We start from the raw sequence: 14,041 nt of genomic DNA, 5'->3' as shown, positions 1-14,041 counted from the left end.
CCCCTAGGCCCACCCGGAGGTCCCTCCAAAACTCCCGCATCCCAGAGGTCTGGCCTCGTTGCCTCCTTCTCCAGATCCCATTTTTGGGTCCTCCCCCTTCCACCGGACTCCCGGGCAGCCCCTTTTTTAGCCCCGCTCCCAGTCCTTCCAATGAGTGGTCGCCGGGTGATAAATGGGGCAGTTCACGGAAAATCCACAGTTATCTCTGAATCTTACTCTTCTGTGGCTAGAGACATCCCTGGGGACATCTTGGGGAAGGGTGGTCTGCCAGCTTCATCTTGGACCACCCGGTTCAATCTTTCTGATTTTCAGGAACACCGCAGAAGTATGACCCCGCCTTCAGAGGACCCATTTACAACAGGTAAGGGGTCTGGGTTCCTGGGAGGGGAGGGGTGTCAGCTAACATTGCTTCCACCCCTGTTTCTTTACACCCACACCCACATCTGTTCTCCAACAAACTGGTTATACATATTTGCAACTTAGAGATAAAAGAGTGGTAAAAGAATGATAAAGGAATTTTCTTCACCTATAGAGAGTCTTTACAAATGCATTTTTTTTTTCAATTTAGGCAAAAGACTGGAACAGATCATTTAATAGAACCGGAAATACTATAGACAGTGGAGTTATGGAGAAATGCTCAAACTCACTGGAAAGTAAAGGAATGTAATGTAAAACAGGAACCAAATAGAGTTTCCCCCTCAGAGGTTAGCAGAGGTTAAAAATAGACACACTTAAAAAAAAAAAAGACACACTAGCGTATACACAAGTAGGAATACAATACTGCACACATGAAAATTACATAATGTTATAAAGCAATGTTACTTCAATTAAAAAAAAGATTGACACACATTCTGCTGTGAAACTAATTGATACAGTCTTTTTTGGAGGGAATTAGGAAATATGACATTTAAAAAAAATGTACCGCTCTTCGTTCCAGAAATTAGGATTATGTGAAAAAATTTCTCTCAGTAAACCTTGCCTGTGCTGTGCTGTGCTTAGTCGCTCAGTCGTGTCTGACTCTTTTCCACCCCATGGAGTGTAGCCCGCCAGGCTCCTCTATCCATGGGGATTCTCCAGGCTAGAAGACTGGAGTGGGTTGCCACGCCCTCCTCCAGGGGATCTTTAGAATCTAGGGATCAAACCCAGGTCTTCTGAATTGCAGGCAGATTCTTTACCAGCTGAGCTACCAGGGAAGCCCAAACCTTACCTGTGTATGTTAGTCGCTTAGTAGTGTCTGACTTTTGCGATCCCGTGGACTGGGTCTCACCAGGCTTTTGTGTCCATGGGATTCTCCAGGTAAGAATCCTGGAGTGAGTTGCCATTTCCTTCTCCACAAACCTTGCCTAGATGGGCAAAAACCAACAATCTGAGTTGCACGTCTGGGAACTAGTTAGATACATTACAGTGCATCCTTAGGTTATTTTATTACACAGCTGCTAAAATGTACAAGAGCCCTTCTGAGTCCTCACATGGATCCCTCTCCATATAATAGTGAAAAAAGCAAGACACAAACTGTGGGTGTAGCATAATCATACCTGGGTTAACCAAAAAAACTTGTTTTGGAAAACATTTGTACCAGTAAATAAAAAACTCACAAGAAATCATTAACAGAGGTTTCTCATGGAGAGGAGGATTATGTGGGAGGTAGTTCTTAATTAAGTATATCCCTGTATGGTTTACATTTTATCCTATTCATATTTAATCTTATGATATTAAAAAATAATTTAAGGTCTACTCTCTTAACAATTTTCATAATTTATCATGCAACATTATATTTACCGTGTTGTACATTATATCACTAGTACTTATTTATCTTACAAATGGAAGCTTGTACCTTTTGAATACCTTCATCCAATACCCCCTTCCACTTCCCAAACCCTACCTCTGGTAACCACATGTCTGGTCTCTCTTTCTATGAATTAGTTTCTTTGTTTTTGAAGTATAACTGACCTACATCACTTAATTAATTCTGGGTGCATAATATAGTGATTCAGTATTTCTGTACATTGCAAAATGATCACCACAAAATAGCTTAAATTTTAAAAAACATTAATCCATAATGCTGGTAAGGATGTAGTGAAATCGGCACTTAATCAAAAGAGAGCTAAACAATGCTGCAACCTGCATTGAGGATAGTGTAGCATTAGGTATTAAAATTATTTTTTATTTTTTGCTTTTTAAAATTGAGTTATAATTAATAGACAATATTATATTAGTTTCAGGTGGACAATGTAGTAATTCAGTTTTTTTTATATGTTATGAAATGATCACTGCAATAAGACCAGTTACCATCCATTACCATACAGTGTTATTAGAATGTTTTTGACTGCATTCCCTATGTGTATTACATTCCCATGACTTACTTATTTTGTAGTTGGAAGTTTGTACCTCTTCAGAAGTTTGTAACTTTTAATCCCCTTTACCTGTTTTGTCCATTCCCCCACCTACCTCCACTCTTGACAACTGCCAGTTTGTGCTCTGCATCTGTGAGTTTGTTTCTGTTTTGTTTTGTTTGTTTATTTGTTTTGTTTTGTAGATTTTACATATAAGTGAAAGCATACATTATTTGTTTTTCTCTGTCTGACCTATTTCACTTAGCAGAATATCCTCCAGGTCTGTTGCATGTTGTGCAAATGGCAAGATTTCATTCTTCATGGAGGGCTGAGTAATATCCCAGGGCTACCGGGTGGCTCAGCAGTAAAGAATGCACATACAAAAATTACAGATATAAAAAAAAAGATAAAATTTTAAAAAAGAGAGAAAGTATCCACCTACAATGTAGGAGATGTGGGTTCAATCCCTGGGTTGGGAAGACCCCCTAGAGAAGGGAATGGCAATCCTCTCCAGTATTCTTGCCTGGAGAATTCCACGGGCAGAGGAGCCTTGCGGGCTACAGTCCATGGGGTCGCCACGTGTTGGACACGACTGAGCAACTGAGTGCATGCACACACAGACACACACACATGAGTAATATTCCATTGTATACACATATACCACACCTTTATCCACTCAGCTATGGATGGGCACTTAGGTTGCTTCCATATCTTGGCTATTGTCAATAGTGCTGCAATGAAAGGCATTAATAGTTAAAATATACAGCATTGGTACCACTCAGGAACGTGTGTCCAAATAACACCTGGATGTGGTACATTTACAAGGCAGGACAGGGCTTCCCAGGTGGCTGAGAGGTAAAGAATCCGCCTGCCAATGCAGGAGACTTGGATTCAATCCCTGGGTTGGGAAGATCCCCTGGAGGAAGAAATGGCAAACTATTCCAGTGTTTTTGCCTGACAAATCCCATGGACAGAGGAGCCTGGCGGGCTACAGCCCACGGGGTACCAAAGGGTCGGACACGACTGATGGCTGAGCATGGACGCATGCACAAGGCAGGTTGGGTCCATGATATCCAGGGCACCAGTACTCCCACACTGATACGGTCTCTTCCTCCACAGAGGCTGCACAGATATCATTTGCTGTGTCTTCCTCTTCCTGGCTATTGTGGGTTATGTAGCTGTAGGCATCATAGGTAAGCGAAGGAGGGGATGGGGTGGCGGTTCCTGGGTGTGTGGGCAGCCCACAGCGTCTGGGGCAGAAGGGCAAAAGGGGAGCTGGTGGTGGAGTCCCATCACCTCAACATTCCTGGATCCCTCCACAGCTTGGACCCATGGAGACCCTCGAAAGGTGATCTACCCCACTGACAGCCGAGGCCAATTCTGCGGGCAGAAGGGCACGAAGAATGAGTGAGTGTGGCTCCTTGGGGCCTACTGGGTCTGGAGGGAGCTTCCTCAGTACTGGGGAGAAGGTTCTAGGCTTCCCTCACCTCCATCAATCCACTAGTCCAGTCAACAAGTATTTATAAAACTCTTACCATCCCCAGCCTCTGTTCTAGGCCCTGGGGACAGGGCTCTAAATGAGACATTCAGAGTCTTATCCTCTGGTGGCCCATATATTAGGGGAGAGACAGAGAAGAGACAGTCCTAGATCTGATGTCAGGTGAGGCAAATGGGCAAGCTCAAAATGAGCTGTGCCACTCCCTGGCTGTGTGACCTACAGCAAGTGTCTCAGACTCTCTGGGCCTCATCTCTGCAATGGGGATGCTGACATTCCCACTCTCATGGGACTCTTCTGATGGTTAAATGAGCCAGTGCATGTCCAGTGCTTAAACGGCACCTGGCATGAAGTTGCTGCTGTGGTTATTATGGTTGTTATTTCTATTTTCATTAAGAAATTCCATATAGGCTGATGGAGAAGTCTTGACAGTTTCCGTCTCCCTTCCCCAACCCCAGGAACAAACCCTTCCTGTTTTATTTCAACATCGTGAAGTGTGCTAGCCCCCTGGTCCTGCTGGAATTCCAGTGTCCCACCCCCCAGGTAACTTCCCTCTCCTCCTGTTTCCTGTCCCCGCCCCCTGCTTACATCAATCAGGTCCTTTTTCCTCCTCTAGTAGTAGCTTCTCTCCCAGCCCTCTTTCTCCCCTCAATGAATAAGGGGGAGGAGGGTGGGACCTCTGTCCTAAGAGGGGATCAGGTGTCTGTTCTGACCCCACCCAACCCCTGCCTCCTACCCCTCCCAAGATTTGTGTGGAGAAATGTCCCAGCCGTTACCTCACCTACCTGAATGCTCATGCATCTGAGGACTTTGAGTACTACAAGCAGTACTGTTTACCTGGCTTCCAGAAAAACAAGGTAAGTGGATAACTGTCCAGGGAGCCTGGGCAAAGGCAGGTCCAGAGTACTGGCCCTCAGGATCGACCACGTGCTGTCTCTTGGCAGGGTGTGGCTGAAGTCCTTCGAGATGGAGACTGCCCCGCTGTCCTCATTCCCAGCAAACCCTGTGAGTCTGGGATCCCATGGGCTCTGGAGGGGCCTGAGGGGGTTTCAGGGGCTCCACCTGACTGGTCCCATCTCCAACTCCGTATAGTTGCCCAGCGATGTTTCCCGGCTGTCCATGCCCACAAGGGGATCCTCATGGTGGGCAACGAGACAACGTACGAGGATGGGCTTGGCTCTCGGAAAAACATCACGGAGCTGGTGGAAGGCGCCAAGTGAGGACCTCGACCCACCACCCCAGCGCTGTGCTTTCCTGGGGGGTGGGGTTGGGTAGGGAACAGGGCATCCGCTGGGGCTGGCCCAGTCATGGATTGGGATCCTACCTAAGCCTTGTCTGCCCTCCCCCAGGAAGGCCAGTGGAATCCTGGAGGCTCGGCAGCTGGCCATGAGGATATTTGAAGATTACACAGTCTCCTGGTACTGGATTATCATGTAAGTTGAGAGGGAAGGTAAGCTACCCTATCTGAGATTGGTGAGGGGATCAGGATCCACTTATGTCCCCGTTTTATCTCTCAGAGGCCTGATTATTGCCATGGTGCTGAGCCTCCTGTTCATCATCCTGCTCCGATTCTTGGCTGGCATTATGGTCTGGGTGATGATCGTCATGGTGATCCTGGTCCTAGGCTACGGTAAGTCTCTCCCTCCCTGTATCCTCCCCTCCCCACTGTCTGCAAAGTTCCTGTGCCCTTGGAGCTGTCATTGACCCATCAAGAATCTTCTCTTGGGACTTCCCTGGCGGTTCAGTGCTTAAGACTTCATGCATCCAATGCAGGGGGCGTGGGTTCAATCCCTGGTCGGGGAACTAAGATCGCACATGCAGTGCTAAGTCACTTCTGTCGTGTCTGACTCTTTGTGACCCTATGGACCATAGCCCGCCAGGCTCCTCTGTCCATGGGATTCTCCAGGCAAGAATACTAGAGTGGGTTGCCGTGCCCTCCTTCAAGGGATCTTCCCAACCCAGGGATCGAACCCGTGTCTCTTATGTCTCCTGCATTGGCAGGCGGGTTCTTTACCACTAGTGCCACTTGGGAAGCCCAAGATCCCACATATCCCACAGCCAAAAAAACCCAGAATCGTCTCTTAAGGAAATTCCCTGGTAGTCCAGTGGCTAGGACTTGCGCTTTCACTGCTAGGCCCTGGGTTTGATCCCTGATCACAGAACTAAGATTCTGAAGGCTGCAACGCAGGACCAAAAAAAAAAAAATTCTCCTGAGCCATCAGACATTCTCTATGTCTTTCACTGGGAATATTTGTGAAGATGTTCATCTCGACATTGTTTATGAGAGCAGACACTTGGAAACAACTTCCATGCTCATTTGTGTGCGATGGGTTAGATCATAATGTTCCCAAACAGGGCTGGATCTGTATTTTGTTGACAGCAAAGTCATCGTCAAGTAGACCATCTAGCACAGTGGTTAAGGCCACATGCTCTGGCACCAGAGAGCCCAGGGTCTGAATACAGCCTCTTCCAGTTCCTTGCTCTATGACCTTGGGCAAGTGACTCAGCCTCCCCATGCCTCAATGTCCTTCTCCATAAAATGGGAATAATTAGTATTTACCGGTTCAGAGACTTGATGAGAAGATAGGGTGTAAATGAGATGGGGAAGGGCCCTGTGACTCTGAACACAGTGCTTCATGTTCTGTTTATTCATTTAAACTTTGCCAGATGCGCAACCTAAACTGGGGACACAGACATTAAAATAATTCTTTTTTTTTTTTTGGCCACACTGCGCAGCATGCAGGATCTTAGTTCCCCAACCAGAGATCAAACCCATGGCCCCTGAAGTGGAAGCTCAAAGTCCTAACCACTGGGCTGTCAGGGAATTCCCAAAATATTCATGTCACTAGTGGTTTCTAGCTAGGTGCTGGCAGTTTAGGTGGTTAGCATTTTTGGTTTTGTTTTTTAAATAGTTAGTTTTATTGCCTTTGTTACTTGGTGACTCCACAGTAAAGTATCCACCTGCAATGCAGGAGACTGCCTGCAATGCAGGAGACTTGAGTTTGATCCCTGGGTTGGAAAGATCCCCTGGAGAAGGAAATGGCTACCTACCCATTCCAGCATTCTTGTCTGGGAAATCCCATGGACGGAGGAGCCTGATGGGTTACAATCCATGAGGTTGCAAGAGTTGGACGTGACTTAGCGACTAAATCACCAGCATTACCATCTTGTTACTACCCTTGGCTGTGCTGGGTCTTAGTTGGGGCCCAAGGGATGTTTTCGTTGTGATATGCAAACGCTTAGTTGTGGCATATGGGACCTAGTTTCCTGACAAGGAACTGAACCTGATCCCCCTGTATTGGGAGCTTGGAGTCTTAACTATTGGACCACCAGGGAAATCCCCGGTGACTAGCTTTTTGTATGTTATCTGTACTTTATAAATTTCTTCTACAGAGAGCTAAAGAGAATGCTGAAAATCCCTAATGCTGCCCCACTGGATGTTAGCACCCATGTCCTCCCTCCCCACCTGTGAATCATTGTTACAGAGGGGTCAGGTTGGAGGAGGAAATGGCAACCTACTCCAGTATTCTTGCCTGGAGAATCCCATGGGCTCCAGTCCCTAGGGTCTCAAAGAATCGGACATGACTGAAGCAACTGAGCATGCAGAGGGGTCAGGAAAGCCTCAGGTCACACAACCCTGATACCTGCTCACTCATTCATTCATCCATCTTGTATTGAATGACTATGTCCTGGGCAGTCTTCTAGGTCCTGGGCTTACAGCAATGAATACACCAGGACAAATCTTACTCTTGTGGAGTTTATATTCCAGGGGGGTATGGGCAAGATGGACAAGAAACAAACCAGATAACCTCTGGGATGTCAAAACAGTGAAGGGGGATAAGAATTTGGAGTGTAAGAGGGTATTATTCTAAAGGGGGGAAGGGATCCTAGAAGGTTGCATGAGAAGGTGACTTTAGAGCAGAGACTAGACGATGTAAGGGATCCAGTTGGGGAGAGACTGAACCAGGCAGCAGGAACAGCCAGTGCAAAGGCCCTGAGGCAACAGCAGCGCCCTCTCAGCCTTGGTTTTTGTTTTCTGTTAAATGGATATGATTGTACCTGCTTTACAGCGCTGGGGGAGCGGTGGTTGGGCTGAGGTCAGTGAGCACAGTGGTTCCCCTGAGCAGGAATACTGCATTGCTACATGGAGTATGCTCGGCTGCGTGGTGAGGCTGGCTCTGACGTCTCCCTGGTGGACCTTGGCTTCCAGACGGACTTCCGAGTGTACCTGCACTTGCGGCAGACCTGGGTGGCCTTCAGTGAGTACCAGCTCCCCACTTGGTGAGGCCTGGGAGGGAGTGGGGAGCCCAGGCAGGTGGCAGACTTGAATTCACCCTCTGCCCCCCACAGTGATCATTCTGAGCATCGTTGAGGTTATTATCATCTTGCTGCTCATTTTTCTACGGAAGAGAATTCTCATTGCCATCGCACTCATCAAAGAAGCCAGCAGGTGGGTGCTGGGGTGCCAGAGGGTCAGGCTGGGGCAGTCGTGGGGGCTGCTCGGGCTTTGATGTCTGTGCCTCTGCTCTTTCCAGGGCTGTGGGATACGTGATGTGCTCCTTGCTGTACCCACTGGTCACCTTCTTCCTGCTGTGCCTTTGCATCGCCTACTGGGCTAGCACTGCTATGTATCCACCATCAGATCCTGGTTTCTGACCCCAGGGATGGCTAAAAGTGCCCAATTTGCCTGGAGATGACCCGCAGCCTGGGGGCAAGGCCAGAACCTGGTGTGGGAATGGATTCTTTTTCTATGCGCCCCTGTGGTCCCTAAGCCCTGAACTTAGATTCCTTAACAAGCTTCTAGCTTCCTGTCCACTTCCAACGAAGCTGTCTATAAGATCTTCAATGAGACCAGCTGCCCAGTTGCTGGGAAAACCTGCAACCCCGAGGTGAGTGTCCCCAAATAGAGGGATGGCTGTTTCTCTGATAGCCCACAGATGATCTGAAATCTCTTGTTCCCACTTGGGGACCATTGGAGCAAACATTTGACGCCTGCTGTATGTCCTGTGCCAGATGCAGGGGGCATGGGGTGGGGAGAGGAGATCCAGCCTGGCCCCCACTCCCCCCTACTCCCTAAGTGCTGATCCACTCACCTTCCCCCCACCCTTGACTTTGTCTCCTGCTACTGCAGCCCTCTCTTCACCCAATGGTGGCCAGTTCTTGCTTCCAGAACCCTGTCCTTGCTTTTCACAAGCCCCTCACCTGCCCTCTGTGGTCTTCATAGTGATCTCTGCCACTTGTGATCTGTCTACATGACCACTCCATTGATCCTCATGATAGTTTATCCTGCCTCCCTGATGCCCATTGAGACAATGATCTCTGATCTTGCTTTTAGAACCGCTTTTGCAAGCCCTTCTTGTAAACTCCTAGTTCCTTGACTTAGTTCCTCATGACTCCTGTCCCACCCCATGGTCCACCTGACCTGGACCTGATGCCCAGAGCCCACTCTGAACCACAAGGCCCTATGATATGACCAGGCTCTGCATCCCTCCCACAGACCTTCCCCTCCTCCAATGAATCCCGCCTGTGTCCTGGAGCCCACTGCCAGTTCGCCTTCTATGGTGGTGAATCGACCTACCACCGGGCCCTGTTGGGCCTGCAGATCTTCAACGTCTTCATGTTCTTCTGGCTGGCCAACTTCGTGCTGGCACTGGGCCAGGTCACACTAGCCGGGGCGTTTGCCTCCTACTACTGGGCCATGAACAAGCCGGATGATTTGCCTGCCTTCCCGCTCTTCTCTGCCTTTGGCCGGGCGCTCAGGTGGGGACCCAGGTGGGCTGGGGGTGGCGGTAAGATGGAGTGGAAGAGGCCTGGCCCGGCCACTGACCACCCCCTCGGCTCAAAGGTATCACACAGGCTCCCTGGCCTTTGGCTCCCTCCTTCTGGCCATCGTGCAGGTCATCCGAGTGATACTGGAGTACTTGGATCAGCGCTTGAAAGGTATGGCCCACGGGTGGTTGACGTGATTCCCATGGGGGGGCGGGGCTAAGGGAGTAGATTGGGATTGATTCTTGGAGGGAGGTGGGGCTAAATTGCTGGAATGGCTGGAAGAGCCCATTGAAAGGAGTTCTTTCCTTTGAAGGGGCGGGAATAAGAGGCGGGGCCGCCATTGGTTCCAGAAGAGACGGTCAGGCTGGGATTGGTTGTATATTGGGGTGGAGCCAAGTAGGTCTCAAGGATTGGCTTCTGCCTGGGAGGCAGGACCAGGGTAGCCGAGTGGGCTGCCACTTACTCCTATCTTCGAGGCGGGGCTGAATGCCTGTTTTGGGGGACTGGGCTGAGAGTCACTGTTGGTTCCTACCAGCGTGCGGGGCAGGACCCCGAGGGTTCTGAATCAAGTCTCCCTTTCCTTGTCTATTCGAGAAGGAGGCTCTAAGAGTCCTGGACTCTGCCAAGTGTGTGAAACAAGGAAGTAGGGGCTCCTACCAGGCCGAGTGGGGTTTCCTCTCACCTCTGCATCTCTCTCATCTACCAGCGGCAGAGAACAAGTTTGCAAAGTTCCTCATGAGCTGTCTCAAATGCTGCTTTTGGTGTCTGGAGAAATTCATCAAATTCCTCAACAGAAACGCCTACATCATGGTGAGTAGGCCTGGGACCAGGAACTAACCCACTAGCTGCTTCTAGCTGGAGGAGCCCTTATTCCCTGGCCCGGTGGGGCTGATCAATCGCTCCCACCCCCCTCCAGATTGCCATCTACGGCACCAACTTCTGCACCTCAGCCAGAAACGCCTTCTTCCTGCTCATGAGAAACATCATCAGGTCAGGGAAAAACACCCTTCTCTGGCCACCTCCCTCCTCCCCCAGGCCCTGAGCCAGCATTCATGTCTGCTTCTTACTGTGCCCTGTAGGGTGGCTGTCCTGGATAAAGTCACCGACTTCCTCTTCCTGTTGGGCAAACTTCTGATAGTCGGTAGCGTGGGTGAGTGCTGTCTGGCTTCGGAGACTGTTGGAGGCCATTTGTGAGCTGCTATCGGCCCCCATGTCTTCTACGATAACTGTCTTCTCTGGGGTCTTCTTGGTGGTGGGGGAAGCATTTCCTTTATCTAGAACCCTCAACCATCTCCATTTCCTTCTGCTCTCCAGGGATCCTGGCTTTCTTCTTCTTCACTCACCGAATCAGGATCGTGCAGGACACAGCACCATCCCTCAATTATTACTGGGTCCCTGTAGTGGTATGAACCTTTGGGAGTGGGCAGGGGTTGGGGAAAGGAGATGTCGGGACTCGCCTGGGCTCCTCTGACTGGACAGATGTGAATGGAAGCAGAGGTGGGGAATGGTTGATTAACTCAGGCCACAAACGTTTATTAAGTACCAACCATGTTCCGGGGCCTCCCTGGTGACTCAGTGGTTAAGAATCCGCCTGTAGTGCAGGAGTTAAAGGAGATGCAGTTTTGATCCCTGAGTCAGGAAGATACCCTGGAGGAGGGTATGGCAACCCACTCCAGTCTTCTTGCCTGGAGAATCCCATGGACAGAGGAGTCTGGTGGGCTATAGTCCATAGGGTCACAAAAAGAGTCAGACACGACTGAAGCGACTTAGCACAACCATGTTCAGGCATGACCTGGGACGGCTTCCCTTCAAAGGCCTTACAGTTTAGGAGTAAATAGACATGGCAGCTCCCTGGTGGTCCGGGGGTTAAGACTCCATGCTGCCAATGCAGGAGGCATAGGTTCGATCTCTGCTCAGGGAAGTAAGATCCCACATATTCCACATGCCCATGATGATGCAAATTAGATGTATGCTTGCAAAGTTGTACGTTCCAGAAGAAGAATTACAGGGAACCAAGTGTTAGAGCTTGCAGTGGAGGATGTGGGCAGGTGTGGGAGTCTAGAGGGCTTCCCTGTGGAAGTGATGTCATGTCTAAGATCTGAAAGAGATGCAGTCAATATTGTGGCAGAGGGGACAAACACCTGAGGCAGGTCTATGCCAGGGACAGTGAGCAAATGAGTGTGGTTGGTGTGGAGGGAGTGAAGGGATGAGGAGGTGCAGATCGGGCAGGCAGAGGATGGGGCCGTGGCTGGGGGTTTAGGTCATCACCCTAAGAGCAGTACAGTATCTGAGTGCAGGGCTTGGAGCCCAGTGACCTCGATTTTTATTTCTGTTTGCTAGTCTGAGTGACTCTGGGCAAGTTATTTAATCTGCTCACTTTAGTCAATCAATGTTTATCAAGTACCTACCAAGGCCCTCTGAGTTTCCAGGTTGCTGGGGGATATAAATGGGACAGACACAGTCTAATAGGGATGTGGGCATTACAGCTGTCACGCACTGGGGACTTCCCTGGCGGTCCAGAGGTTAAGACTCTGCTTCCAATTCAGGGGGCATGAGTTCGATCCCTGCTTGGGAACTAAGATCCCACACCCCTTGTAGTGCAGCCAAAAAAATTAAAAAGAAAAAAGAATACTGGAAAAACCTATTATTCCCTAAAAAATGCAACCAAAGGCTTTAAATGAGGGGCTGGCTTATCAGCAGGGAAATGGCATGCTGCTAGCTGGGAAGGGATGAGGTGGTGGGTAGAGGTTGCCTTAGGCAGAAGGGTGGAAACAGCTTGTCTGTCCTTTGCCCAGACGGTGGTCATTGGCTCCTACCTGATCGCCCATGGCTTCTTCAGTGTCTATGGCATGTGTGTGGACACACTTTTCCTCTGTTTCTGTGAGTAACCCCTCACCCCCGACCCTTGCTGGGCCCTGACTCCCATCTGCCCACCTGGTGCCCGCGGCCTCCCCAGAGCCTGGCTGTCCCTAGGGCCCCAGGTTGCCCCACCTCCCACCCACACCCCCCCAGCTTCTCCCCGGCGTTCAGAGCTGCTCCATCCTCTTGTCCTTTGGTCAGGCTGCAGCTGGAACACTGTCCTTTGGGCCCTCGGCTTTGGAGTTTCTGGCTTTGTGGGGGACATCTGTGGCTGCCACTAACTCTGGTCTCTCCGTCTATTTTTTGTTTTTTGTTTTTTCTTTTCTCTTCCTCTCCTCCATGCCTGCTGGCTTCCCTGAAACCTCCCCTGCCCCGAACCTCCCTCATCCCCTCCCTTCCTGACCACCCTGTTTTCCCCCTTGCTGGTTCCTGGGGGAGCCCAGGTGAGGACCTGGAAAGAAATGACGGCTCTCAGGAGCGACCCTACTTCATGTCGCCCGAGCTGAGAGACATCCTGTTGAAGGGGAGTGCGGAGGAGGGGAAGCGGGCGGAAGTCGAGGAGTAGAGAGGGAGGCTGGCTTGTAGATCAGGGCAGGTGCATGCGGGGCTTTTGGGCCTGGGAGTGGGGATCAGTGTGTGTGTGCGTCCCCCATTCCCACCCTGCTCCAGTCCCAGCGCCTCTTGCTTCCTAACCCTCTGAGGCTTCTCTCTGGCCCACCCCACTCCCCACCCACCCACCCAATCCCCCGGTGCCCCTGCCCGTGGGCTCCCCTCATGCCTCCTGCTCTGGGGCCTCTCTCCACAGTGGAGGACCTGGAGAGGAACGATGGGACACCCGAGAGGCCTTACTTCATGTCTCTCACCCTCAAGAAGATCTTGAACAAGACCAACAAGAGGCAGGCGGAGGCCTAGAGGCCCCGCCCCCACCCTCCCTGGAAGTTTCGCAATGGGTGCTGGGCAGCTGGGTCAGAACCCCCAGCCCATCGGGCTGACCTGAAGTCCTATCACTGCCGCCCCCTTCCTGCCCCACCCATCATCCAGTTACCACCAGGGAACCTGCAGGATTTAGGGCATCACCTTCTTATGCCAAGGGCCAGTCGGAGTTTTCTGGGCACCTCCCTGCCTCACTACTTTGCCCCCCACCAGCCGGGATGAGAAGCCAGGTGGGGCTTCTTAATATCCAACATGTGAGGGGCCTCTGTGGGCTGCCCTGCGGTTCCTGCCCCCTCTTACAACAGGACAGTATTTGTGTCTGCAACAGCGGTGGCTGCAACAAGGCCATTGTAACCTGCGTCTGCTCTGGCCAGGATGCCAGAACCCTTTCTCCAGGCTGAACAACTGGCTACTGGCCACTGCAGGCATTTCTTTATTTTTAAACCTGGACACGCATTAAAGGGTCTGTTAGCTTTTTCTCTGTCTTCACGGCTGAGATGGGGCCACTAAAGAATGCTTTCTTATGTCCCCTCCTCGGGTGTCGCTGTGTGTGCCCAGGTAGGGGTGTCTCCTGGCCAAGGAGGCAGTAGCTGGGGTGTTGATGGGGTGGAGAAGAGGGAGGTAGGTTTTGGGGGCAGGGAGGCTGGGGGTA

General features: G+C 50.5%; 1 protein-coding gene across 1 annotated transcript in view; it reads left to right on the top strand.

Annotated features, from left to right (window-relative positions):
• The window catches only part of SLC44A2 (solute carrier family 44 (choline transporter), member 2), a 14,706-nt gene extending 665 nt beyond the window's left edge, over window positions 1-14,041 (top strand). Inside the window, exons 2-22 of the mRNA XM_010828500.1 lie at window positions 313-361; window positions 3,453-3,526; window positions 3,656-3,740; window positions 4,287-4,371; window positions 4,575-4,685; window positions 4,773-4,833; window positions 4,921-5,044; window positions 5,178-5,261; window positions 5,346-5,458; window positions 7,956-8,087; window positions 8,179-8,278; window positions 8,364-8,456; window positions 8,633-8,717; window positions 9,326-9,588; window positions 9,674-9,768; window positions 10,304-10,407; window positions 10,514-10,587; window positions 10,677-10,747; window positions 10,912-11,000; window positions 12,393-12,477; window positions 13,262-14,041. Coding sequence (XP_010826802.1) covers window positions 313-361; window positions 3,453-3,526; window positions 3,656-3,740; window positions 4,287-4,371; window positions 4,575-4,685; window positions 4,773-4,833; window positions 4,921-5,044; window positions 5,178-5,261; window positions 5,346-5,458; window positions 7,956-8,087; window positions 8,179-8,278; window positions 8,364-8,456; window positions 8,633-8,717; window positions 9,326-9,588; window positions 9,674-9,768; window positions 10,304-10,407; window positions 10,514-10,587; window positions 10,677-10,747; window positions 10,912-11,000; window positions 12,393-12,477; window positions 13,262-13,368 — 2,084 coding nt within the window. The 3' untranslated portion in view covers window positions 13,369-14,041. The remainder of the gene's footprint in view (window positions 1-312; window positions 362-3,452; window positions 3,527-3,655; window positions 3,741-4,286; window positions 4,372-4,574; window positions 4,686-4,772; window positions 4,834-4,920; window positions 5,045-5,177; window positions 5,262-5,345; window positions 5,459-7,955; window positions 8,088-8,178; window positions 8,279-8,363; window positions 8,457-8,632; window positions 8,718-9,325; window positions 9,589-9,673; window positions 9,769-10,303; window positions 10,408-10,513; window positions 10,588-10,676; window positions 10,748-10,911; window positions 11,001-12,392; window positions 12,478-13,261) is intronic.

Source organism: Bison bison, unplaced genomic scaffold (assembly GCF_000754665.1).
Source record: "Bison bison bison isolate TAMUID 2011002044 unplaced genomic scaffold, Bison_UMD1.0 scf7180017864492, whole genome shotgun sequence".
Lineage (NCBI taxonomy): Eukaryota > Metazoa > Chordata > Mammalia > Artiodactyla > Bovidae > Bison > Bison bison.
This window is presented reverse-complemented; position numbering and strand designations above follow the sequence as displayed.